Source organism: Gymnoscopelus braueri (genome assembly GCF_963280865.1).
Source record: "Gymnoscopelus braueri genome assembly, chromosome: 1".
Taxonomy (NCBI): Eukaryota; Metazoa; Chordata; class Actinopteri; order Myctophiformes; family Myctophidae; genus Gymnoscopelus; species Gymnoscopelus braueri.
In genome coordinates, this window is record NC_137603.1 from 42,116,235 (window position 1) to 42,141,256 (window position 25,022).

A 25,022-nucleotide genomic window follows, 5' to 3' on the forward strand; every position below is an offset into this window, starting at 1 on the left:
GTATACAAATCCAATTAATTCTGGGACTGGCGAGACATTTGTGAGAACAAAACATCTTCTGTTTCATTTGATTATTATCCTTGTAAAACAAAAAGGAGAGTTGTTCATGTTTTAAACGTTCAGACTGAAGGAACATGAAAGGATTGCTGGGGGATGAACTCAACTCAAATTAAAAGTTAAAATTGACCCCAATTAGAGCTCACACACACACATCCTCTACTTTCATATGAAATGGGGGGGGGGGGGGTAAAGTAGTTGGTGCGTTTGATCATATTTAATTAGATGTTACATGGGGATGGAGAGGAGGTGGACGTACAACAAAGGTTCAGGACAGGTCCAGACTTGATCCCACGGTGTCAGAAGTACATTAATGTGCCTCAGCCTGCTGAGCTACACTGAGGCCTGAGGACCGACTGGAGGGGTTTAGGAAATGGGTTTATTGTTTATATGTGTGAGAGAGAGAGGGAGAAGGGGTGGGGGGGGATTGACAGGAATAGATTGAAAGAAAGAGAGTGAAGTGGAGGGGTGGCAGAAAGGGAGGCTGGGAGGACAGAAAAAGGAGCAAGTAAAGGCAGAGTGACAGGTTCACAGATTTGTTTGTGTTCCTCTCGGCATGAGGTCCTGTCGCTCAACAGGCCAGCAGGTCCACAACACATAGAGATGTCTTATATTAAAGCATGAGGTGTGTGTCTCAGAAGAAAAGTTATTTGTTTTGAACTTATTGATTATCCTGCTTATTCCTACAGTCTATAGAGGCAGCTAGCTTAGGTGAAGCAGTCCTTTATTCATGCAGAGAATGAAGGCAGTAACTGGCATTCTGGCGCACTGTTCCCACCACCAGAGCTGCTTAGTTGGAGACTTGGGACCATACAGGACCACTCTCTATCTGCAATGTTTTATCCATTTTAGTATTGTACAGTGTGTATTGGCCCTGTCAGTGAAACATAACTCTGACTTACAGCATACCTGAATGGGAACATGCGCAGTATATTCCAGAGTGTTAATTTAACTCGGAGCACTCTAGCTTTTACTATGTACGGTTGCTATGGGAACATAATGGCACATAAAAAACTGAGAGATGCTGTTGCTGAGGCTGTTTTATAATACCAGCACTCCTAGTACTGGCCGTATATATATTCTATACTCATTCTCATTGTTAGATCGGTAAATCACATCACTCACTTGCAGTGTTTCAGAAATAATCTCTGTACATTGATAGTAACACACCCGAAAATACATATCAGATGACCATTCATGTAATTTGGGCAGGTCAGGGTGAAATCGACAACAGAATTTCTCCATGGAGTCTTAATAATGGAGGGTGGATCGAGCAATGGCTCCAGGAAATGATGGGATTGATTAACGATCATAGTTATAGTTATATAACTACTATATACTGTGTGTGTGTGTGTGTGTGTGTGTGTGTGTGTGTGTGTGTGTGTGTGTGTGTGTGTGTGTGTGTGTGTGTGTGTGTGTGTGTGTGTGTGTGTGTGTGTGTGTGTGTGTGTGTGTGTGTGTGTGTGTGTGTGTGTGTGTGTGTGTGTGTACTGTATATAGTAGTTACATAGAAAGGAAAAGGGATAGAATAGAAAGGAAAAACCCATTGAGCAGTATTTTTGTGTGTGAAGCATTAATAGAGAGAGCAGATGGGTGGGGGTGCTCTCTGTGTGGGAAGTGGTGCAGGTGTAACTCACACTTCATATCAGTCTGTAAAACCATAACAATACTGAGCATTGAAATATAAATTAAGTGGCCATTTTGTATACCTAGTATGATGCCTTAAATGCGATCAAATGGCGCAGTATAGGTCTGAGATAATTTATCATAACAGTGGAGATGGTCATGACATACAGCATTTAAGAGACATCAGGCGGAAAAGCACAACAAGTAGGCCTGTCACAATTATTACATTAACGCCTTATCGCAATTATTGGAGATAATCGTTTCCATGTTGAAGAATGTTCATATATTTTCGAACATTTGAAAAATTTGTGTACAGTAGATCGGCAATTTCCACTATTGTTTTTTTTTAAAGAAGGTTATTTGTCATGTCAGCACTGTGCAACTTCAAAGCCTAAAAGCCAAACAGAAATGTCATTTTTATTCATATGTTCCAGTGTTCAACAACAAAAACACAATGAAATTGTTAATCGCAATTATCTGTGTAACAATTAATCGTCATTTCATGATCGTGACAGTCCTGACAACAAACAGAAGATGTAGTAAGACCTGTGTGTGTGTCAGTGTCGGCCCTATGGGGGGGGCATTGGGGGGCAATGCCCACCCAGATAAGACTTTGTGCCCCCCCAGTTCAGATTGGCCAGAATATATAAAAAAAAAAAATTATCTCACTTTGTGGTGGGTCCCCCCCACCAGGACATATACTGAAGTGTGTGTGTGTGTGTGTGTGTGTGTGCGCTCGCGCGCGCCTTTCTTTATGTTAATCCACATTCATCTGTGTGTGTTGCCCTTTTGACCTCGTTGATACAAGGGCCAATGAGAAGCCTCATGAGTCCACATCACCTGTTGCCATGGTAGTTAAATAGGTTGAGAGGAAGCGAAAAGAATGGGCGAAGCAGTGAGAGAGAGAGAGAAAAAGATGGGAGAGGAGGGGGGGGGGTGATAAGAACATGTGAAAAGGGGACGGTGTCTGAATGATCAAACTCAGATATGTGAATTAGATCGCAGAAGAGAGGAGAGGACAAGGCAGGAGAAAAAGAGAGCGGCAAAGCTTCAAAATTCGAATCCCAATGATTCTGCTGATTAAATGATCACACTTAATGATCTGGATTATTAATGTTGGTGATTTTATTCTTATTTCATGTAAACGATGGATATTTAATTAAATGTTTCGCCATAAATGATCCTATTTTATTCAGTTTATCCTTAGAAGAAGAGTGAAGGGTGAAAGGAGAGTAAGCTGATTATGATAGACAGAAGAAGGGATGAGGGAAGACAGGAGTGGGGAGTATGTCAGGAGAAAGAATGGTGATAAAGAGGAGAGGAACTCCATTAACAGCTAACTGCAGGACGGATGGACGGATGAATAAACTAACGAATGAAAAGATTGGGGGAGAGAGGAGGCTGTTCCTTTCTTCTCTCACTCTTTTCAGAAAGCAGACGAAAGGAGTAGAGGAACGTCGTCTGTCTCATTAATCTATTCATGTCTTTATCACAGCCAGAGAGACTGTGTGTGTGCGTGCGTGCGCGTGCGTATGTGGGTGGCTGGCCGGACGGATGAGTGGAGGGAGAGAAGGATGGATCTTGGATGGATGACAGAGAGGTGGGTGGGTGGAGCGATGGATGGAGAGGGACAAGGATGGATCATGCAATCGAAATAAACAGGAGAATTGTTCAAAATAAAATGATAGAGAGATGGATTAGATGATGGAGATAAATGAAAGGATGACCTGATGTCTCTTACAGAGACAACTAGAGAGTTGCCATGGTGTCTCTTAAGGGACACACTGAGACGGGCATAAAAGGCTGTGTCCACAGAAAGCATTTATACCATATGCAGGGGTATGAGAGTACAATTATTGGGTTTTGTCTCCCCGACATTGCGACAAAAAGACAAAATAGCCATGAATAGCAATTAAGTAATAATAGTGATAATAGTAAATACAAATAACTAAAATATATTACAATAAGAGTAGCACTATGTTGAGGTGCTATGCTGTGTGCTTGGGTCTTACCTCTAAAAAAAATATATATAACGTGTGGTGGGTTTGTAAGGTCCTGCCTTAATAAATGTGCATGTGTGTGTGATTGTGTGTGCACAGCTGCCTCTGAGTGTATGTGTGTGTGTGTGTCTATTGTTCATAAGCCTGGTTGTCTGGTGAAGAAATCTGTCTTGGAGCCTGCTGGTCCGGGCCATGTGGCTGTGGTACTGGCTGGGGTCTTTGATTATCCTAGTGGCTTTATTGACACATTGTCCAGTGTATATTATGTCCTGGATGAAGGGAAGCTCACATCCACTGATGCTCTGGGCTGTGCTACTGCGTACCACCCTCTGCAGTGCTTTGCGGTTGAGGACAATACCGTTCCCAGACAGTGATGCATCCAATCAGGATGCTCTCACGCCTCTGTAGAAGGTCCATAGGATCTTGGGCCCTATGCTTAACTTCTTCAACCGCTTGCGGTAAAAGAGGCGTTGATGTGCCTTTTTCACCACATGGCCGGTGTACTCGTCCCAGATGGGTTCCTCTGTGATGTGAACGCAGAGGAACTTGATGGACTGTGACAGACAGCAGAGAAGACAGACAAACAGACAGGAGAGAGGACACTCAGGACAGACAGACAGAACAGACAAAAGGGTGTGTGTGTGTGTGTGTGTGTGTGTGTGTGTGTGTGTGTGTGTGTGTGTGTGTGTGTGTGTGTGTGTGTGTGTGTGTGTGTGTGTGTGTGTGTGTGTGTGTGTGTGTGTGTGTGTGTGTGTGTGTGTGTGTGTGTGTGTGTGTGTGTGTGTGTGGGTGTGTGTGTGTGTGTGTAAATTACTAATTCGCCAGCAAATACACACAAAAACTTGATACACGCCATCATCCATCCTTCTTCAGATGTACACATCATGTGTTGAATCTGATGCCAGATGAATGAAACTACCCTATTTGTTCTTATGTATTCTCTCTCTCTCTCTCTCTCTCTCTCTCTCTCTCTCTCTCTCTCTCTCTCTCTCTCTCTCTCTCTCTCTCTCTCTCTCTCTCTCTCTCTCTCTCTCTCTCTCTCTCTCTCTCTCTCTCTCTCTTGTGCACTCTCTCTCCCTGTTCATTATATAAAATATAGAATGATGGTAGCATTCTTTCTGTTAAATTGTTTTCCTTCATTATGCTAATGAAAGAAAACGTGCTTCCTGACCATCTCCCGTTTATTCTTATTCATAGTCTTTCTTTCTTTTCACCTTCCCTCCCTCATTCTGTCATTCCTCTTAGCCCCTGGGTTGTACAGAGGGGGAGCCTTCTCTGAGGGGAGAGAAAGAAACGTAATCTTTCTATTGAATCAGGGGCTCCAGTCAGAGTCTGCTTTTATTTTACTTGGTGCCAAATCCCCCCCACATACACACACACCTACCCACTCAAATCACACATTTACACGGAAACAACACACACACACACACACACACACACACACACACACACACACACACACACACACACACACACACACACACACACACACCAATCACACGTTTCAAATCAAACTCATTACCGCACACATGCATCTCCCTCCAACTGTATCCTCCCACACTAACAGATGGCTTTCTTCCTACTTCCTGCATATTTTTATTTAATTTTATTTAGCTTCTTGTAAAATCCATGTCTTTAATCATTCAATTAGCTCTTAAATGGGAGGAACCCATTAGTGTGTTTAAGGCTTTACAGACAAATACTGATATCTACTGTTTGGTATCTACTTATGTGTATTGTTCTTATTAGTGTGTGTGTGTGTGTGTGTGTGTGTGTGTGTGTGCGTGTGCGTGTGCGTGTGCGTGCACATGCACATGCACATGCACGCAATTATAATTATAAGAGGTCAGGTGTGTGTGGGATCGAAATATAATATAACGTGTTTGTAAGGTGCTGTGTATAGGTCCTACCTTAATAAATGTGTGTGTGTCTGTCTGTGTTTGAGTGAACTTGCAGCTTGTGGCTCCATTCTGTCTCCAACCTGGTCCCTCCTCTTGTCTTTTATTCTCCCCCTCTTCTCCTCTCTTTTTCATTCATCATACTGTCTAAGTGGATGAGATGAGTTTGTATCAAGCACAGCCTCAGGCATATTTTGTTCAACTCTCCAGCTCTTCAACACCTAAACCTGAGACAAAATGTTGTGATTGTCATCTTGTGTTAGTTTTTACATAGATATCTACAACTTGAAGGACATAATAGAAACAGTTTAGTTGAGCAGCTGCAAAGCATCAAGTGTGAAACTGTTGTCATGGAGCTGTTTGTACTGTACGTATGTACAGTATGTCACTCTATCTGCAAATATGCCCACCAGAGGGTGCTGAAAACAACAAATGCAGTTCAACTATGCACACCTCTTGGTTTTCTATCAGACATGTCCGTTGAGCAGTCTGGTACAGACATTCTGTTACGAACAAAAGGAGTTCCACTGTGCATCAAACTATTAATGGCAGGTCCAGTGCATCTCAGGAGCAGGAGAATGAAGGAATGAGGCTCTGGAGCATCACAGACATGTTGTATGCCTTTTTTATTTAGGTGCCATATTCATGACAGACTAACCTTTCGATGACTGAGGCATCTTCATCAGAGACAGACATTATGTTACCTCAGGATTGGAACAATCGAACGATGCAAGACAATCTTATGCCATCCTAGCCTAAAGTCTGCGATGGCAATGAGGTTTATAGTAACTGTTTTTTTAACTAGACGTGGTCTAGCACACAGGCACGGACAAAGAGAGAGAAATGGAAGCACCAGCCCAGAACCAGAAGTAGTTTTGCATTGGTGACATCTACACACATCAAGAGAAGAGCCACTCTGCAGGACAGTGGAATGCACTCATGCAACCAACGCTGTCTTAAGTGTGGCCCCAGGCCCCTGCTATAGTGCAAAAGCATGTGGGCGTGCATGTAAGAAAGCGCTATTACATATGAGCCTCCAATATTTCACATGGCTCTCCAGACTGTTATGTCTGAAAAATGAATTACCATAAAGATATATTATTTAAAAATACTTTGAAGATGGACATTTGTCCTTACTTTTAAACAGGTGATGGCTTGTTGTTGTTGATTCAGCAGAAACTATTTTCTCTGAATCTAATAATAAAGAGTTTCCTTTATGTGGTACAGCAGCTGGTCTGCTCTGCTTATTGAATCAAACCACAGTGGTACTGTACTTGTTACACTGGTACTACACTGGTACTGGACTGGTACTATACTGGTATTGTACTGGTTCTATACTGGTACTGTACTGTACTGTACTGTACTGGTAGTATACTGGTGCTGAAATATACTAGTAATGTATTGGTACTGTATTGTACTATACTGTGGTACTGTACTGGAACTGTAGTGTATTGTGCTTTACTTACATTGCACTGTACTGGAACTGTAGTGTATTTGCTGTACTTATATTGTATTAGGCTGTATTGTGCTGTACAGTATTGTGCTGTACTGGTTCTGTAGTGGAACAGTATTGTTAGTGGAACCATACTGTAATCATGTATCACACTGTATGCCGGTGTATCCTGCCTTTAGACTTATGACCAGTGAGGCTGTGTCTATAACCAAACATAATATGCCCTACCTAACACATGCAGTCTATGGTAGTATCCCATTGCATGCCAGCTCAGCTATACCATAGCTGAGCTGGCATGCACTGGGCCACATAAAAAAGAAATCTCAATTATTGTGTGTGTGTGTGTGTGTACTATAGGTGGGGGGTTGTAGAGAGTAACTAGAAAGTAGAAACTGTGTCAGAGATCTCATGCACTGCTGCACACATTTCCTGGTGGTCCATCATTCAACGCGGATCTGAAACGCACCAATTGAGACGATCAAAACACACTCAAAGGACCACATTCTACATGCAAACACACACACACACACACACACACACACACACACACACACACACACACACACACACACACACACACACACACACACTGTTGTTTGTGTGTGTGTGTGTGTGTGTGTGTGTGTGTGTGTGTGTGTGTGTGTGTGTGTGTGTGTGTGTGTGTGTGTGTGTGTGTGTGTGTGTGTGTGTGTGTGTGTGTGTGTGTGTGTGTGTGTGTGTGTGTGTGTGTGTGCACACAAGCAGAAACCGTGTAGTGGGCAGTCAAACTAAGTGAAGTGTTTTATGCCATTGCACGCATGCACACACACGCACACGCACACGCACACACACACAGAGCTCCTCTCGTGTCTGTGTACTCGTTCTCTAAAAGGATGCTCTAGTTTCAACACATCAGTGAGTCTAGCTTGGAATCAATAAAATGGGCATGTATTTAACTAATAACACATGTTAACATGTTAATAACACATTAACATGTTAACATGTTTATCATCTTAATCTGTTCCTCAAAAGTGATTTTATCCGTTTAGGATTTGTGTCCTAACTATTATTAGTTAAATTCATCTCCTGGCTTCTTCCTCCACACTACTACTGCATTGTGACAGCGGCAAAACTAGTACTGTTATTGTGACACACCAGTTCTGTCATTCTATAGTACTAGTTCTGTTCTTGTAACACACTAGTACTATCATTCTCTATACTGTCATTCTATAGTAGTGTTGTTCTCTAACCCACTTGGACTGTTTTGTCAGGGAGTTCATGTTGTTCCTTCAACCGGGCCTTATAAAGTATTGTCATAATAATGACAATAATTTATAGCCTGAGTCTCACATTGTAATTTCTCCATATTGAGTTTTATTCCCTAGAACATAAACCTTAATTATGTTCTTCATTTCTCTCTGTCACCTCTAAAACACTTGACTGTGTAGCTCTGTGAGGCTTTTATTTAACTCCTAACTTCTCTGCCTCTGTGAGGCTTTTATTTAACTCCTAACTTCTCTGCCTATTATATTAAAGTCTGGTTTCATGGTTCAACCTTTGAAACACAACTCTAAAACATACACTGCCCAAAAATATATTTCAAATGTGTTTCCTTCCACCTCTACCCCTTTTAAAAGGACCTGTATTTTTAATGCCCAGTTACGTCCCCGAGAACTTTCACTTGGCGAGTCATGGAGTCACCCTGGCCTCATTGCTCCCTCACAGCTGGAGACATTAGGAGTGAAGCCTCTTTAAAAGACAAGGAACACCTCAAGGCCCTCTATTTAAAAAAAAAAATGAAACAATTTTTTCATCATGCCCATACATGTCACAACACACAACCTTACGCCCACACGTGTAATCAGGTAATACCCCCAAACCACAGTGCAAGTCATATTACAGAGACGGAGGGAGAGTGGGAGACCTCAACGTACTGTGATTTCAATCCCTCAGGGGACAGATGAACTGATGCGTGCAAGAAACCACTCAGTAGGACTTGTCTTTCCCTTACTGGCTAGCTGTCACGTTAATAATGTTCACTTACTCTCTTACTAATGCTCTTGCTCTAGTCTCCTCTCTCTCTCTCTCTCTCTCTCTCTCTCTCTCTCTCTCGCTCCTGCTGGCCTGTCTATCCTTAGTGACCCCATGCAGACAGTTCAGTTGGCTTGTTTTCATTCTGGGACTAAAACCTGTCCTGTGAACGTCTTCTGTGATTTAGATTTTGTTTGAATTATTCTGGATCTATGGGAAGAGGCCCAGTTTGATGATGGGATGTCCCCCAGTTAGAATGAGCTGTGCAGTGTGCACCAGTCAGTCCTCCTTACTGTGCACAACTAACCTAAGAGTAATGAAATGCACACATTCATCAGGGATACCTTACCTTCAGGATATGATCCACCCCAACACCCCTTCCCACACACAGATCAGCTAACATAAGACGCCTGTCTGTCTGTCCCTCCCTTCCCTACGATACCCTGGCCGATGTTCCAAGCGTCTTAGATTCCTGGGATGGCCCCCCTTCAGTCAGGACTGCACACTCACTCCCCATCTTCCACCACACTCTGAAACTGTACACCCCCTAGTCCTCCTTATTTCCTTGTTATAGTACTTATTTTGATGGATGTTACTGTAGTGCTACCTAGATGGGTGTGGGTTATAGGATACTTGTGCACACATGCTAAGTATCTTATTTAGATTGCATGTTGTTTAGGCAGATGGCAAGGTTTGTTGTTTATCTGGTATCCTACTTTGTAGCACTTCATTGTTTTCTTTGCACTACTTGACCATTTACCTTGTCGTTTGTTGACTACGTACGTGACTCTAAAGGTCCTTACACACCGGGGCGATTTTTTTCATGCGAATATTACGTTTTTTTTTAAAACCTTATAAAGTCAATGCAAGCTTCCACACCAGTTTCGCGGAGCGAAAAAAGCGTCTTTTAATTATTCGGAACGAGTCCGAATTTTGCGTATATTCGCATATTCGCCGGTGTGTAACCACCTTTACTCTTGCACTTTTGCTGGATCAGAGCATCTACTAAATGCCTAAATTGTCTAGCAAAGAATAATGATGGACAGATAGATTAGTGTTTCTATTGCCATGGAAATTTGTATCAATGGCATTCTAATATTTACAGTGATGAAGCATATTTCATTTGAGCTTGGCTGAGCTGTGCTTTTTAATGATTTGAGCATGGTTGGAAAGCTGTGTGTGTGTGTGTGTGTGTGTGTGTGTGTGTGTGTGTGTGTGTGTCATGAACTGAATCACATCATGACAAAAGTGGGAGACGACACACAGAGGGTTAGCTTTAAATGTATTTATTTATAACTGGAAGAACCAAAAAGGTATACTTAAGTAGAATGGGGTGTGTATCGTCAGTGGTATCAGTAGTGTAGTGCATGTATGGATGTGTGAAAATGTAGTGTATGTGCAAGGTGCAGAAACAAGGTAAAACTAAACTCAAAAGGAACCAAAAGCAAACAATGTTTCCTGTGTAGGGGAGAGAGACCGAATGGCCCTGACCAGCCTGCTTAAATACTCCAGCAGGTGATTGGAGTCAGGTGTGCCTCGTCGTCTAGGCACACCCCTGCAGGCTGGTCCCCTCCTCCTACACAGAAACAGAAAACCATTAGAACTCACAGCAACACTACACACAATAGGATGGGTCGTCACACCCCCCCCCATAAGATAGGAGACCAACCAGGTACTCCGTAACATTTAATTCAACTTTACAGTTCTCATTAATCATACTAATACCTGACCCATCCATCCAACCACCCACTCACCCCCTCAGTCACCTGTAGGAACAGTTTTAAGAGTGATGATGGGCAGCGTAAATAGATGGATACAGGCACCAATATCAAATAACTGTACTTGGCAGTTTTACAAAAACACAGCCTTAGCTGACCAAATAAACCTTAGACTTCAGAATAACAGTAAGAGGTACCACAACTGCAGAACCTACTTGGTCTAAGGCAATCTTCCATGCGTGGTAAAGGGAACAAGTCAGGTTTTGTAACACTGTTGACTTTCCTTAAGTCGGTGCAAGGTCGAAAAATGGAATCAGGCTTTTTAACCAAACGAGACACAGAGGCCCAACTGCCATTTGAGGGTTCTGCCAAATTGTTATCCAGCATGTACCTAACCTCCTTATCCAGTTGGGCTCGTTTTGCCTCTCCAATATCGTGCTCTATCAGCTGTGTCTGTGATGGTGTATCTGCAAATAGCAACGGATAGCCATTAACCATCGAAACCCACTCCTTCCTTTTTTTCTCAGCCAGCGGTCCAAGTACTTTGGGTAAAGCTTTTAATGCCTCAGCGTTGTTTACCCGCACTGGAATCCCATTCTCATCTGCCGGCCAATCTCCCCCTCCATTAACCTCCCCCGCCGAAGAACCGCCCACCGTGCCCGTGCACAATGAAGGCTCAACGTAAGGGACGTCACTGGAGCTTTGGGACGCCGACATTTGAGAACCGTATGGTTTCAACAGACTCACATGACACAGCCTAGCTTTTCCTTTAGGCCACACTTTATCCCCTGCCAAATCATTACCCAGGATTATGTCAACCCCTTCCACTGGTAATTCAGGACGCACACCAACCACCACCTCCCCACTAACCAACCCGCAGACTATGGTCATTCTATGGAGCGGTACGGGAATGATCTGCATACCCATACCTCGCATCAACATGAAATCTCCTGTCTCTGAACCTGAGTAAAATGGCATTACGTCTTGACGAATAAAAGTATGTAATGCACCTGTATCTCTCAAGATGTTAACTCTTACTGCCTTCATACCAGGTAGTGCTACATAACCCTCCGAAATGAATGCTGAATACTCAGAGTCACACCCAGTGGAACACCTGATGTCCGAAACACTTTCCATCTTAACATTTAGCTGAGGTGAGGGAATGGCAGATGCAGCCAAAGCGGCCGGTTTGATTGGTGCACCACTTAACAGCTTCTCTCTAGCTTTAAGAGCAAAACAATCCTTTTTCCAGTGTCCGCTTTTATGGCAAAAATTACAAACATTAGACTCATCCTGTTTCCCTGAACCATCTTCAAACTCAGAAAACCTTGAATCCCCCAGCCCCCCAAAGCGTTTTCCTATAAACACTGGACCACCGGTCTGATGCGTATAGACACCACCAACTACACTTTTGTGTATTAAACCGTATTCATCAGCCAAGATGGCTGCTTCTTGGGGTGTCTTAACTTTTCTCTCGGTTATGTATGTAGCAATATTAGCGGGTACACAGGTTTTTAATTGTTCCAGAGTTAGCAGATCACAAAGCTCTTTGAATGTTTTAACCTCTGACGCAACACACCATCTGTTAAACTGGACCAACATATCTCTTACAAATTCAACATACGTTTGCTGGTCATTTTTCCTCCAATTCCTAAAACGTTGTCGATAAGCTTCTGGTACTAATTCATATGCCCGCAACACTGTACTTTTAACAACTTCATATCTTTTACTTTCTGAAATGGACAAAGAAGCATAGGCCTCCTGGGCCTTACCTGTGAAAACACATTGAAGTAGCAGAGTGCGCTCACCATCAGACCAGCCCCTGGCGTCTGCCACACGCTCAAACAGGGAAAAAAACAAATCTGGATCCGTCTCTGAAAACTTGGGAAGCAATTTCAAATTAGATCCTACATTAAACTGCTTTGCTTCACTAACACTCAATTTTAACTTCTCCTGCTCCAATTCCAACTTTAGCAATTCAGTCTTTTGTCTCATTTTTTCAATCTCCTTCTCATGTTCCAGCTTAATTTCCAGCAATTCCTTTTGTTGTTGAAACGTTAGCTGCCTAGCAGAAAATGAAAATGTTTTACCATCCTCCTCGTCATCCAATAGCTGCACCTCCTCCTCCGGTAATACGTCCTGTGTCACCAAGCTGTCCATGAGAAATATCTTGACCCTAAATTTTAACCGCTTGTCACGGATCTCAATTTTGTAGTGTTCTGCGATGTTTAACAGTTGTTCTTTTGTGCATTTATCTAGAAGCTCCACAGAGGGAGCCTTAATAAATTCCTCGACCAAACTCATTTTTTCAAAAAAAACAAAAAAAAATTTGCAAAGGTTTCAACAAAAAAGTGGAACAAGACCCCGGAGCCCAACTCCCCTATCTAACCTGCCTACCACAAACTGACTAACTCGCTCACCCCTAGTCTTCAGTGGCCCTCCTGAGTCCCCCATTCCGACAAGGCATCTCAGTGGTACCACTCCATCCCATCTTTTGTGGAACACAGTCTAAACCAAAAAAACCACAGAGATTCCCATATGGAGAACCACCGTTAAAATCTACCGGGAGTTGGAACCCCAAGGACTTCACCACTCACTTAACTTCAAAAAAACCTGCACTAAGAAAAAAATGAGTTCCTTAATGCTCTCTCCCCCCCCAACCAAAATACAAACTGTGTGTGTCTCCCAACCCAATTTGTTCAACTTAAGAACAAAACCCAACAAAACCTAAATAACAAACTTAATTGTGTGATAGAAAACGCTTAAGTTTAATTATCACTAATTTAGGTTAAAAAGTGACGAGCCCCCATCTTGTCATGAACTGAATCACATCATGACAAAAGTGGGAGACGACACACAGAGGGTTAGCTTTAAATGTATTTATTTATAACTGGAAGAACCAAAAAGGTATACTTAAGTAGAATGGGGTGTGTATCGTCAGTGGTATCAGTAGTGTAGTGCATGTATGGATGTGTGAAAATGTAGTGTATGTGCAAGGTGCAGAAACAAGGTAAAACTAAACTCAAAAGGAACCAAAAGCAAACAATGTTTCCTGTGTAGGGGAGAGAGACCGAATGGCCCTGACCAGCCTGCTTAAATACTCCAGCAGGTGATTGGAGTCAGGTGTGCCTCGTCGTCTAGGCACACCCCTGCAGGCTGGTCCCCTCCTCCTACACAGAAACAGAAAACCATTAGAACTCACAGCAACACTACACACAATAGGATGGGTCGTCACAGTGTGTGTGTGTGTGTGTGTGTGTGTGTGTGTGTGTGTGTGTGTGTGTGTGTGTGTGTGTGTGTGTGTGTGTGTGTGTGTGTGTGTGTGTGTGTGTGTGTGTGTGTGTGTGTGTGTGTGTGTGTGTGTGTGTGACTGTCTAGTACACTGACTCCTGGCTGTGGTTCAACCGTTAGATCATGTCTTTTAGATCTCTGTCTCCTACTTCAAAGGGATGTTTAGGTAATATCACATCTGCTCTGCATATTTCATAAGCTGCTAAATATTGATATGGTATGAGAAGCACCTCTCTCTCTCTGTCTCTCTCTCTCTCTCCTCTTTGATGACTATTTCAGTTGAAATATGATCCTCTACATGCATGCTGCTCATTGTAATTAACACGGCATTGAGCATTTTGTTCATGGTGTGTGTGTGTGTGTGTGTGTGTGACTGTGGCCCCATGACAGCTGTCAACATGTTCTTGTCAAACTGGTTCCACTAATATCAAGATCCAGCATGAGAAAGTATAAATGTGTGGGGGTTCTGAGAGACAGAGAGGGGATGGAGAGAGAGGGAGGGAGGGAGAGATCTCTTTTCTTACTCTTCTATCATACTCCACTCCACTCACTCCACTCCACTCACGTATTTAGTACAAAACACATCACAATGCGTCGCATTGTGATGTGTTGTGTACTAAACACTTTTGTACTTTTACTCAAGTCGCATTTTGAATACAGGACTTTTACAAGTAAAAGTGGTATTGCTACTTTTACTTAAAGGTAGGGTAAGTGATATTTTTGGGTTAAAACAAAAAGTATTTTTTTTAAAGGTTAAAGCACTATATTCTGATAGTAATCATTGCTATAGAGTGTTTGTTCAGTAACAGGAGTCTCCCTGTCTCTCCAGCTCTTTAATAAACAGAAAATACATTTTCTGGTAGGTGTCATTATCTCAGCCAATCAGGAGAAAGTACCCATTTTTAAGCTTCATTTTTATAGTGTTCCAGTTCTAATTTTGCCTGCTCATTTCTTAGTGTCATCACTTCCAATTTCACTTGTTTAATCTATATCCTGATTGAGTTCTCTATCCTGATTGGATAAAATTGGAAATGAAACTGAAACTGAAACGAAAATGCATTTTCTGTTTTATAAAGAGCTGGAGAGACATGAAGACTCCTTATATGGACAGGGCACTCTATAGTAACGAGCACTATCAGAACATAGACCCATTTTGCAATTATTTGAATAATTGCAAATCACTTACCCTACCTTTTAAGTAAAACATCTGAGTACTTCTTCCACCACTGCCCCCCGCCTCTCTCTCTTTTCCACCTTCATTCCTTTCTTTCCACACCCCAGCTTTCTCCCTCCCTCATTCATGCTTCCCTTCTTTTCTCTTCCTGTCCTCTCTGTTCATTTCAGTCATGAAGTCTTTACTTCTACTTCTTTAATTATATGTAATGTATGGAAATTAGATTTCCAATCTGCATGGGCATGCATGTATTCCTATGTATTTATTTATATCTTGCAAGGGCATGTTATTGAAGTTATATGAAGTTTGTTATTTTGGAGGTGATCAGGTGGGGTGGGAGCGGCTAGTCTTGGGAGAGCTTTTGTCTTTTGTGTGGATGTATTTGTATTATTCTGTGTATTGTATTTTTTGTACATTTGTGTTAAGGACCCCCTCAAAAACTAGATGATGCATCTCAGGGGGCTTATGCTGTATACTTCCCACACTTCCACACAAAGTTCAATCCTGTTTCTTTGTGTTCCAGCCGTTCCATCCCATGGTGAACCTGGTGTGCAGTCCAGATGTGAGGATGTTCCTGTGTGCGCTGTACGCTCCCGTGTGCACGGAGTACGGGCGCGTGTCCCTGCCCTGCCGTTCGCTCTGCAGAAGGGCCAAAGATGACTGTTATTCACTGATGGAGATGTTTGGAGTCACCTGGCCAGACGAGATAGATTGCAACAGGTGTGTGTGCGTGCGTGTGCGTGCGTGTGTGTGTGTGTACGTAACAGAGGTAACTTACATGATTTTACCCTTATATTAAAAAAATATATATATTGACGGACGGACGGACCTCGGTCACTATGATTCAGACATAACCATAAACAAACCCTATACGCCCGTATATAGGCAGGACCACGGCCACGTCACTATGACTCAGACATAACCATAAACAAACCCGATACGCCCATTTATAGGCATGTCACTATGACTCCGACGTAACCATAAACAAACCCAATACCTAATACATAGGTGTGAGGGCTGCCTAGCGGCCCGAACTCTAGTTTAAATAAATGTCTTCAACATTCAAAGCATAATCCTAATCCTTAATCACGATACTTAATCTCACCATGTAACTACTTTCAGACTGTTGACAGTTTGCACTTCAAACGGCTCAAATGTGTTGAATAATTCTGATCCACTGTAATCACATGTTGAGTGGGTCTGTTCAAAGGGATCTGTTTCTATCCAGTACTGCTTGTGTTGGACCCACGCCAGATCCACAACGTCTTCTCCTCCGCCTCCCACTCCTTCACAAAACCCCTCTCTTAACTTCACCCCCCTTCTCCTCTTCCCTCATTCCTTCCAGTGGTGTAAAGTAACTAAGTACATTTACTCAAGTACTGTGCTTGAGTACAATGTTGAGGTACTTTTACTTTACTTGAGTATTTCCTTTTTTTGGGCGGTGAAACCGCCCCTATAAGTGAGGTTTGGATATTTGTACAACAAATCCTGCGCTGTGATTGGCCAAAAATGTACCCCGCCTAACCCTGCACCGTGATTGGCCAATCACAGTCTATTCAGGACTGTGATTGGCCAGTGTCACATGACACATGTGCATAGCCCTATATAAGAAACCATAACTTTAAAAAAAACTTTTTTTTTTTTTTTAAAGTTATGGTTTCTTCCATCATAAAGAGTGTTTCAATAAATGTATTTATTTTTTGTACATGATTGGTTGACTCGATTCAGTATTGTGATTAGCTAGCAAGACACCGCCCACTTCACACAGGGTGTGATTTTTTAATACCTAACTACATCTCAGAGGCAAATATTGTACACTTTACTCCACTACAATTATTTCAAAACTTGTGTCACGATGCGATGCATTGTAAGCTTCTTTCAAACAAGTTGACAAATGTTTTACATTTTGAGCATTTTCACTTTGGTGCTGGATTTTGATGTCAATACTTTTGTACTTTTACTCAAGTAAAATTTTGAATACAGGCCTTTTACTTGTATCAGTATTTTTCCACCACTCCTCTTGCTCTCTCCCTCCCTCCCTCCTATCTTTTCTCATCTCTCACACTCTTTATCTTTATACCCCTCTGAGGTCTTAGTGCACTCAGTAATCTAGTATCTATCTAGTAAATCAGATTTAATATCCTCACTGTCGGGCAGAAACCTTGTATCTCCATTTTTCAACTTTTCATGTTTTTTTTGTCTCTTGTGAAATTGTGAAAATAGCCCATTTCCAAGCTCACAACTATTTTCACTATTTCTGAAAGTTTTCGTTCCATTTCCTGAAAAGTAGCGGTTTCGGACATACAGGGTATCCACCCGACAACGACGACATGTATCTGAGCTGTGGTCACTTTCTCTCAGGTTCCCAGATTGTGACGAGGCCTATCCTCGTCCAGAGGACGTGCTGTCCACCTCGGACCCCACAGACCAGTCGTCTCTGACCGTCCAGAGGGAGTACGGCTTCTGGTGCCCCAGGGAGCTGAAGATCGACCCCGAGCTGGGCTACACCTTCCTGGGCAAGAAGGACTGCTCTGCCCCCTGCCCCTCCATGTTTTTCAGCCGGCAGGAGCTGACGCTCGCCCGCTACATCATCGGCGTGGTGGCCATCGTCTGTCTGTCGGCGACACTCTTCACCTTCCTCACGTTTCTCATTGACGTCACCAGGTTAGGAGGATTGAATTTCATTCTGTAGCGACTCGATAACAATGTACAGATGTATGAGAAGACTTTTATAATCAATGACAAACTGTGTGTAATTTATTAGATCAACTTATCATGTACACACCTGCATATTATGCTAATGTTCTAAACATGTACATACCTGTTATCACATACACTATCTGTATGTGTATATATCTTTATTTGCTCTCACTCTACCTCTATCTTCTCTCTTCTCAACCTGTCACATCGCAGGTTTACAGGTGTAAACAAGTGGGTAAAAGATGATTCTAATTCTAAATTTTGAAAAAATCACAAAGTCGTTACGACCGGGCCTAGGGGTCACCAGGTGCAACATGAAAATGGACTCCCTCCTTCCCAGTCCCCAATCACAACCCACCAACACCAAAATACAGTGGTTTATTTAATATTTTTATATATTTTTATCCCCCTCAGGTTTCGCTACCCTGAACGACCAATCATCTTCTACGCCGTGTGCTACGTCATGGTATCGCTGGTCTTCTTCCTGGGCTTCCTGTTGGAGGACAGGGTGGCGTGTAATGCAGCAAGCCCCGCCCACTTCAGGTCTTCTACCATAACACAGGGTTCTCACAACAAGGTGAGGTCACTTCCTGTCCCAACAGGAAAGCTTTCAAAGGAATAATCTGTCAAATTATAGATTATGTTTTTTATGTTTTTTCCCCGTAAATAAATGCACTACTTTGTCATTGTGAGCTTGTATTTTTAAGTGTGTCTCTGGGTTTTATAAATATTGAACCAACTGCCTCTCTCCTTCCTACATGCCACTCCTCCTTGTTAAAAATATTAGTATAAACTCATAAAAGTGAAACCACCACATCCTTTAATGTGATGATCCATTTTCCTTCCGTGTGTTTCTCCTTCAGTTCTGCACTCTGTTCTTCATGGTGCTGTATTTCTTCACCATGGCCGGCAGCGTGTGGTGGGTCATCCTCACCATCACCTGGTTCCTGGCCGCTGTGCCCAAATGGGGCAGTGAGGCCATTGAGAAGAAGGCCCTGCTGTTCCATGCCTGTGCCTGGGGCCTCCCAGGGGCCCTGACAGTCACCCTGCTGGCCCTCAACAAGACGGAAGGAGACGGCATCAGTGGAGTGTGTTTCGTAGGATTGTATGACATGGACGCCCTGAGGTGGTTCGTCCTGGCTCCACTCTGCCTCAACGTGGCTGTGAGTCTCTTAAACAGCAACACTGTAACACTTTTAACCATTTAACAATGATTAATACTTTAACGAACCATACCAGTGGTATTGCATGTTAAGCCCATAGACTACAACTCATAGGATACTTTATATTACTGCTGACCATTTTCCAAAGCATGCTGCCATGGATTTGGGCATAATTACCAGATTTAGGTGTTTTTTGTGATAAACACGCCTTAACATTTTCTGCTTCTATGGATGATATATCTGTTGTCATGAAGAAGACATTTACTTAAATGTTACTTTTGTTACTGTGCAATGTCTATTTACTCTGTCCATACATTTGTCTACCAGAGGGTGCTGAAAACAACAAAACGCACTGTGTGGCTTAATTATGCACACCTCTAGTTGCCTTGTTTAATTGGATACAAGGTTTTTTTTTGTTATAGGTTTTTCTGTTAATAATACACACAAACATGAAAGCACACATTCCCAACCCTCCCCAAATACCCAAAAAGTTAACAAAAAATGTTAAATAAAATGAAAATGGAAAAACGAAACAAAATTACTTGACATACAGTAACTGCTTATGTTGTGCGGTCACCAGAAACATATAGATTATGTTAATGAAAACCCCCTGTACTGTGCTATACGCTATTGGAAAACTAAATAAGTGATCATAGACAGAATTGAAGGCAAAAGGCAGAAAGTTGGCCTCTTAACTGCATTTGTGGAAAATATTTTATGGTCTTTTCTTTCGTTGTCCTTCCCTCTCCATGTTCTTTCCTCTCTGTCTTTTTGCCCCCCTCCTCCTCCTCCTCCTCAGGTGGGCGTGTCCCTGTTGTTGGTGGGGATTGTGGCTCTGAACCGTGTTCGCATGGAGATCCCTCTGGAGAAGGAGAACCAGATCAAACTAGTCAAGTTCATGATCCGTATCGGAGTGTTCTCTGTGCTCTACCTGGTACCACTGCTGACTGTGATTGGCTGCTACGTGTACGAGCACAGCTTCCGCAGCCGCTGGGAGACTACCTGGATCGAAGAGAACTGCAAACGATACCACATCCCCTGTCCATACAAGGTAGAGAGACACTGAACTCCTCTCCCATCTCTCTGCTATCTGTCTTGTATGCGTGTATGCCAGTTGTTCTCAAAGTGGAGTTTGGGAATTCCCTGGGGTCGTTGAGGCGGTTCCAGAGGGTCCCCAGCTAAATGTGTTAATATGGCATTAAAATCAGTTCAACCACTGTGACTCTATATACATCGCCTATTTGAAAATAGCAGATCTACAAGCTCACACAAAGTTGTGAGATTGTCGATCTGGTATTTTCAAAACAATCTTGATTTTGAAAGAAATAATAATAATAATGAATTGCATTTTTATTGCGCTTTTCTAAGTACTCACTTACTCATAGCGCCTTACCAAAGTTCATTCATTTATACATTGGGAGGTGAAGCGGTGAACAGTCGATGTCAGCGTCCTCACTTCCCACATTCACACACCAATGGTGGCAAGCTAGTGCCGACCGACTCTTTGGTCTGGTTCCATTCCCTCCTCTACCCTACGTTACTCTCTCTGTTCTCTGTCTGGCATGCTCCTTCATGCTCTGCTGTCTGTGCTGTTTGAGCTCTTTGTAGTGGCTATGAAGACTCTGTGGGGGTGCAGGGTGCTTTGTAAAGTCAATCACTAAATTAATAAGCATGCTAATGTGCAGGTGCACACACACACAGCACACTGGCTGTATGTATGAAGAGGTGGTGAAAACTCTTGATCTATCACATCTAAAAGATCACATGTCAAAATAAAAATGTCATAGTTGTAAAGGAGTTGGTTAGGGTCACACTCAGGGTTACGTTATGGATTGAATGGACGCTAATGGACTATCTGCAAGTGCAGTAGTACTTGTGTACAGTGGGTGTGTGTGTGGGGGGGGGTGTCATGTTATGAGTGACTAACTGTAGGGAATCTGGGGAAGTGACAGGTGCTCGTTCTTACGTTACATGTGTGTGTGCATGCATCTGAACAGACTCTTTATATTTCATTGTACTTCAGGATTCTTTACATCACTGTGGCATTTGATCATTCCCCAAGAGGTCTATTTGTGCCTGCATGTGCACGAATGTGTGTGCCTGTGTATGAAGGTCTTAGTGAATTATATTTTTTACAGGCTAAATTAAAATAAAATCACAGGCATTTCACATCAAAAAATATTCATATAGTTGATCTCATTCATGCAACCACTATTTGCGGTGACATTTTGACCTCATTCCAAATAACAATTGCATTGCTTTACCGCTGTGTAATATTCACGTTCTGTGTGGATTTACCCACGACACAAACAATAGTCCCAAATATATTTTTGGGGAAATTAATGTAATTACCTTAACTCTTTAACTGCCAAAAACGGGAATTCCCGTCCGATGGCTCTATGGTTCTCATGGCCACGGACGGAAATGACTAAATAAAAAAAATAAAAATAAAAAACTAGGAGATAACGCTATCCAAAAAATTGCTGCTCCATTCACTTCAATGTTAAAAAACAAACGGAGGAAAAATGCACCTTTTTCCTGGCACTGGGATGACACAGTCTGAAATAAGTGTGGCAATGAAAGAGTTAATAGTGTATGCTTTAACATGTCTAGATTGTTGTATCATCTACGTATATTATGTATTGTGTGATTATAAATTACATTCGACATTTTGAATGTTGCTCTGTGAGACTGAACACTCATTACAAAACAGCATTGTTGTATTGGTGGGATCCAGATTCCATACTCATAGTTTAAAAACCTGTATTAATATTAGATTCTACACCCATGGTCCAATACTTTTTATAATCTTTGTTCAGTCACAACCTCACCTGACTGACTGTCCTCTCCCTGACATTCACAATATTTTAAAGGTGCTGTTGTCTGTACTGGCTGTATAAACAAACCTATAAAAATGGTCAGAATGAGTGAAACATGATGGAATATAAAGACATTTAGACACACACGAGGTAATGTCCAACCAGTTTTGTCTGCTGGAGGGTGTGCTCCAGTTAGATCCATTATGGTGTGATGGTGTTGTGTTAATAATAACATTTGTATGTTGGTCAGGTTGAGCAGACCAGTCGACCTCTATTGGTTGTGTTCCTGTTGAAATATCTGATGATGCTGGTGGTGGGCATTCCCTCCGTGTTCTGGGTGGGCAGCAAGAAGACCTGTTTTGAATGGGCCAGCTTCCTGCACGGACGCAGACGCAAAGAGTAAGGACACTATCGATATTCCATTTTGTGTGTGTATCAAGTTTAACCATGTGAATCCTAGAGTCCCTATTCTGAATCTGGGCATGTCATGATAAGTATAGTACCCTGGGGGAACCCGGGGTATAAAATACATACGGTTTAAGTGGTTATAAACTGAGTATTAAAAGGAATTCACTTTTGTTTTGCCTATAAACCTGTGGCATCAAGTTCTTAGCTGTTATTTCATTTTATCTACAATACCTATTTAGTCTTCACTTCACAGTAAGTCAAATGTTAGATCTCCTCTCCTTCCCTCTCACACTTTAGTGGGAGAAATATGTGAAAAAGTTGTTCACTTCCGGCAGAAAGTGTGAAATTTTGCACCTAGGGGTATTTTTGGGCGCTGAATTCAAAAATTGCCGGATCCAAGAAGTCAGACCAAAGCGTCTGACTTATTAATTAGATAATTAGCATATTTGCTGCAAATATGCTAATTATCTAATTAATTATGCACAATACAAAAATGTACATGGCAGAAATGGATTCTACGGGAAAAAACACATAAGAATCAACTGAGAAAAGTTTGGTACACCCTTTTATCGAATTGTTATATATATCATTATGCCAATTGATTCCTCCCCACACACAGTGTGTTGTCACTGCTGTTGTATTCTACTGACTCACCTGCCAGTGAGGAGCCCCCACCGGGAGGACGTTATATTTATTTCTCATTAACTTGTTTATTTAATCTGTCCTACTCTGTTCTTCTTGGAAGCATTGTCCTGAACAGAAACATAGTTCTGTGCATGGTAGATTAGCCGCAAAACATTTGCATTTTCCAGCACACCGTTTTTTACACATGCATTTGATCAGCTCTCGACACCCTTTAGACGCCACCTCTGCCATCACCGTCCAAAATGGACACCAGCCATCGTCCGAACTTTTCACCAATCCCAAATCTGCAGGTGAAGGAATCTCTGGGTTGGCAATTTGGGACTGTCCCCAGATGTGACCAGCTTGAAATACTGCTCTCTTCACATGTTGACGAAGTGCCTCCTTTGTGGGTGGAATATTTTCCACTTTGCGATTTCCATGAGCAAATAGCTGCTTGCGTGCCTCGTTCACTTTCTTCAGAGTACCCCCGCTGGTAGGCGTGCCAGGCATGTAGCAACATTCGCGAATCAGCCTCTTCATGTGTAATGTACATGGTTGAAGTTGAGAAACATCAGAAGGGGGGCTTCTTCATAGGTTGTGAGAAGTGTTTTCCCATCTGGAACAACCATTGTTTCTAGAGCAGCAGAATAATGTCTTTTTGTTGGAATCTACTCGAAGGAAGCTACTCCAGTTTCGTGGCACGGATGTCTGTTCAGTCACATGGAGTGGTATGCCGATGCCACGACCAATCCTGGTTCCTTCCTTGAGACTATCCGTTCTGTACGTGTCCCACACCACATCAACACGCATCACAGACTCCTCCATCAACTTTCGTGCAATGTACGGAAGGAACTGTTTGTGTGTTGCAAGGAACGTCTACGGTACGTACGGTACGGTACGGTACAGTACAGTACAGTACAGTACGTACAGTACAGTACAGTACAGTACAGTACAGTACAGTACAGTACAGTACAGTACGTACAGTACGGTAGAGTACAGTACAGTAGAGTACAGTACAGTACAGTACAGACCGTACAGTACAGTACAGTACAGTACAGTACCGTACAGTACCGTACAGTACAGTACCGTACCGTACCGTACCGTACAGTACAGTAGAGTAGAGTACAGTACAGTAGAGTACAGTAGCGTACAGTACCGTACAGTACCGTACCGTACAGTACAGTACCGTACAGTACAGTACCGTACAGTACCGTACAGTACCGTACAGTACAGTACAGTACAGTACAGTACAGTAGAGTAGAGTACAGTAGAGTACAGACCGTACAGTACAGTACAGTACAGTACAGTACAGTACAGTACAGTACAGTACAGTACAGTACAGTACAGTCCAGACCGTACAGTACAGTACAGTACATTACAGTACAGTACGTACAGGACAGACCGTACAGTACAGTACAGTACAGTACAGTACAGTACGTACAGTACAGTACAGTACCGTACCGTACCGTACCGTACCGTACCGTACCGTACAGTACAGTAGAGTAGAGTACAGTACAGTAGAGTACAGTAGCGTACAGTAGCGTACAGTACCGTACCGTACAGTACAGTACCGTACAGTACAGTACCGTACAGTACCGTACAGTACCGTACAGTACAGTACAGTACAGTACAGTAGAGTAGAGTACAGTAGAGTACAGACCGTACAGTACAGTACAGTACAGTACAGTACAGTACAGTACAGTCCAGACCGTACAGTACAGTACAGTACAGTACAGTACGTACAGGACAGACCGTACAGTACAGTACAGTACAGTACAGTACGTACAGTACAGTACAGTACCGTACCGTACCGTACCGTACCGTACCGTACCGTACAGTACGTACAGTACAGTACAGTACGAACTGCGCATGCGTCGCATGTGCCCGTGTGTGTGCGCACACACTGGCTCTGTGTGTGCGCGCACGAGACGACTCGCGCTAAACGTTGCGTGTGTGTGTTTGCGACGGGACCCGGGGGGTTCCGCGACGGGGGTGTGTGTGGGGGGTTGCCCGTGGGGGGGGGGGGGGGTTGCCCGTGGGGAGGGGTGACCGCGGGGGGTGCCGCGGGGGGACCCGCGGGG

General features: G+C 42.8%; 1 protein-coding gene across 2 annotated transcripts in view; it reads left to right on the forward strand.

Moving 5' to 3' along the window:
• The window catches only part of fzd3b (frizzled class receptor 3b), a 44,922-nt gene that overhangs the window by 14,021 nt on the left and 5,879 nt on the right, over nucleotides 1-25,022 (forward strand). The window contains exons 3-8 of one of the 2 annotated variants that reach the window (XM_080427202.1): nucleotides 15,751-15,947; nucleotides 17,589-17,891; nucleotides 18,342-18,504; nucleotides 18,791-19,090; nucleotides 19,890-20,141; nucleotides 22,160-22,308. In XM_080427202.1, the coding sequence (XP_080283328.1) occupies nucleotides 15,751-15,947; nucleotides 17,589-17,891; nucleotides 18,342-18,504; nucleotides 18,791-19,090; nucleotides 19,890-20,141; nucleotides 22,160-22,308 (1,364 nt within the window). The remainder of the gene's footprint in view (nucleotides 1-15,750; nucleotides 15,948-17,588; nucleotides 17,892-18,341; nucleotides 18,505-18,790; nucleotides 19,091-19,889; nucleotides 20,142-22,159; nucleotides 22,309-25,022) is intronic. The other variant, XM_080427203.1, reaches the window with a different exon arrangement.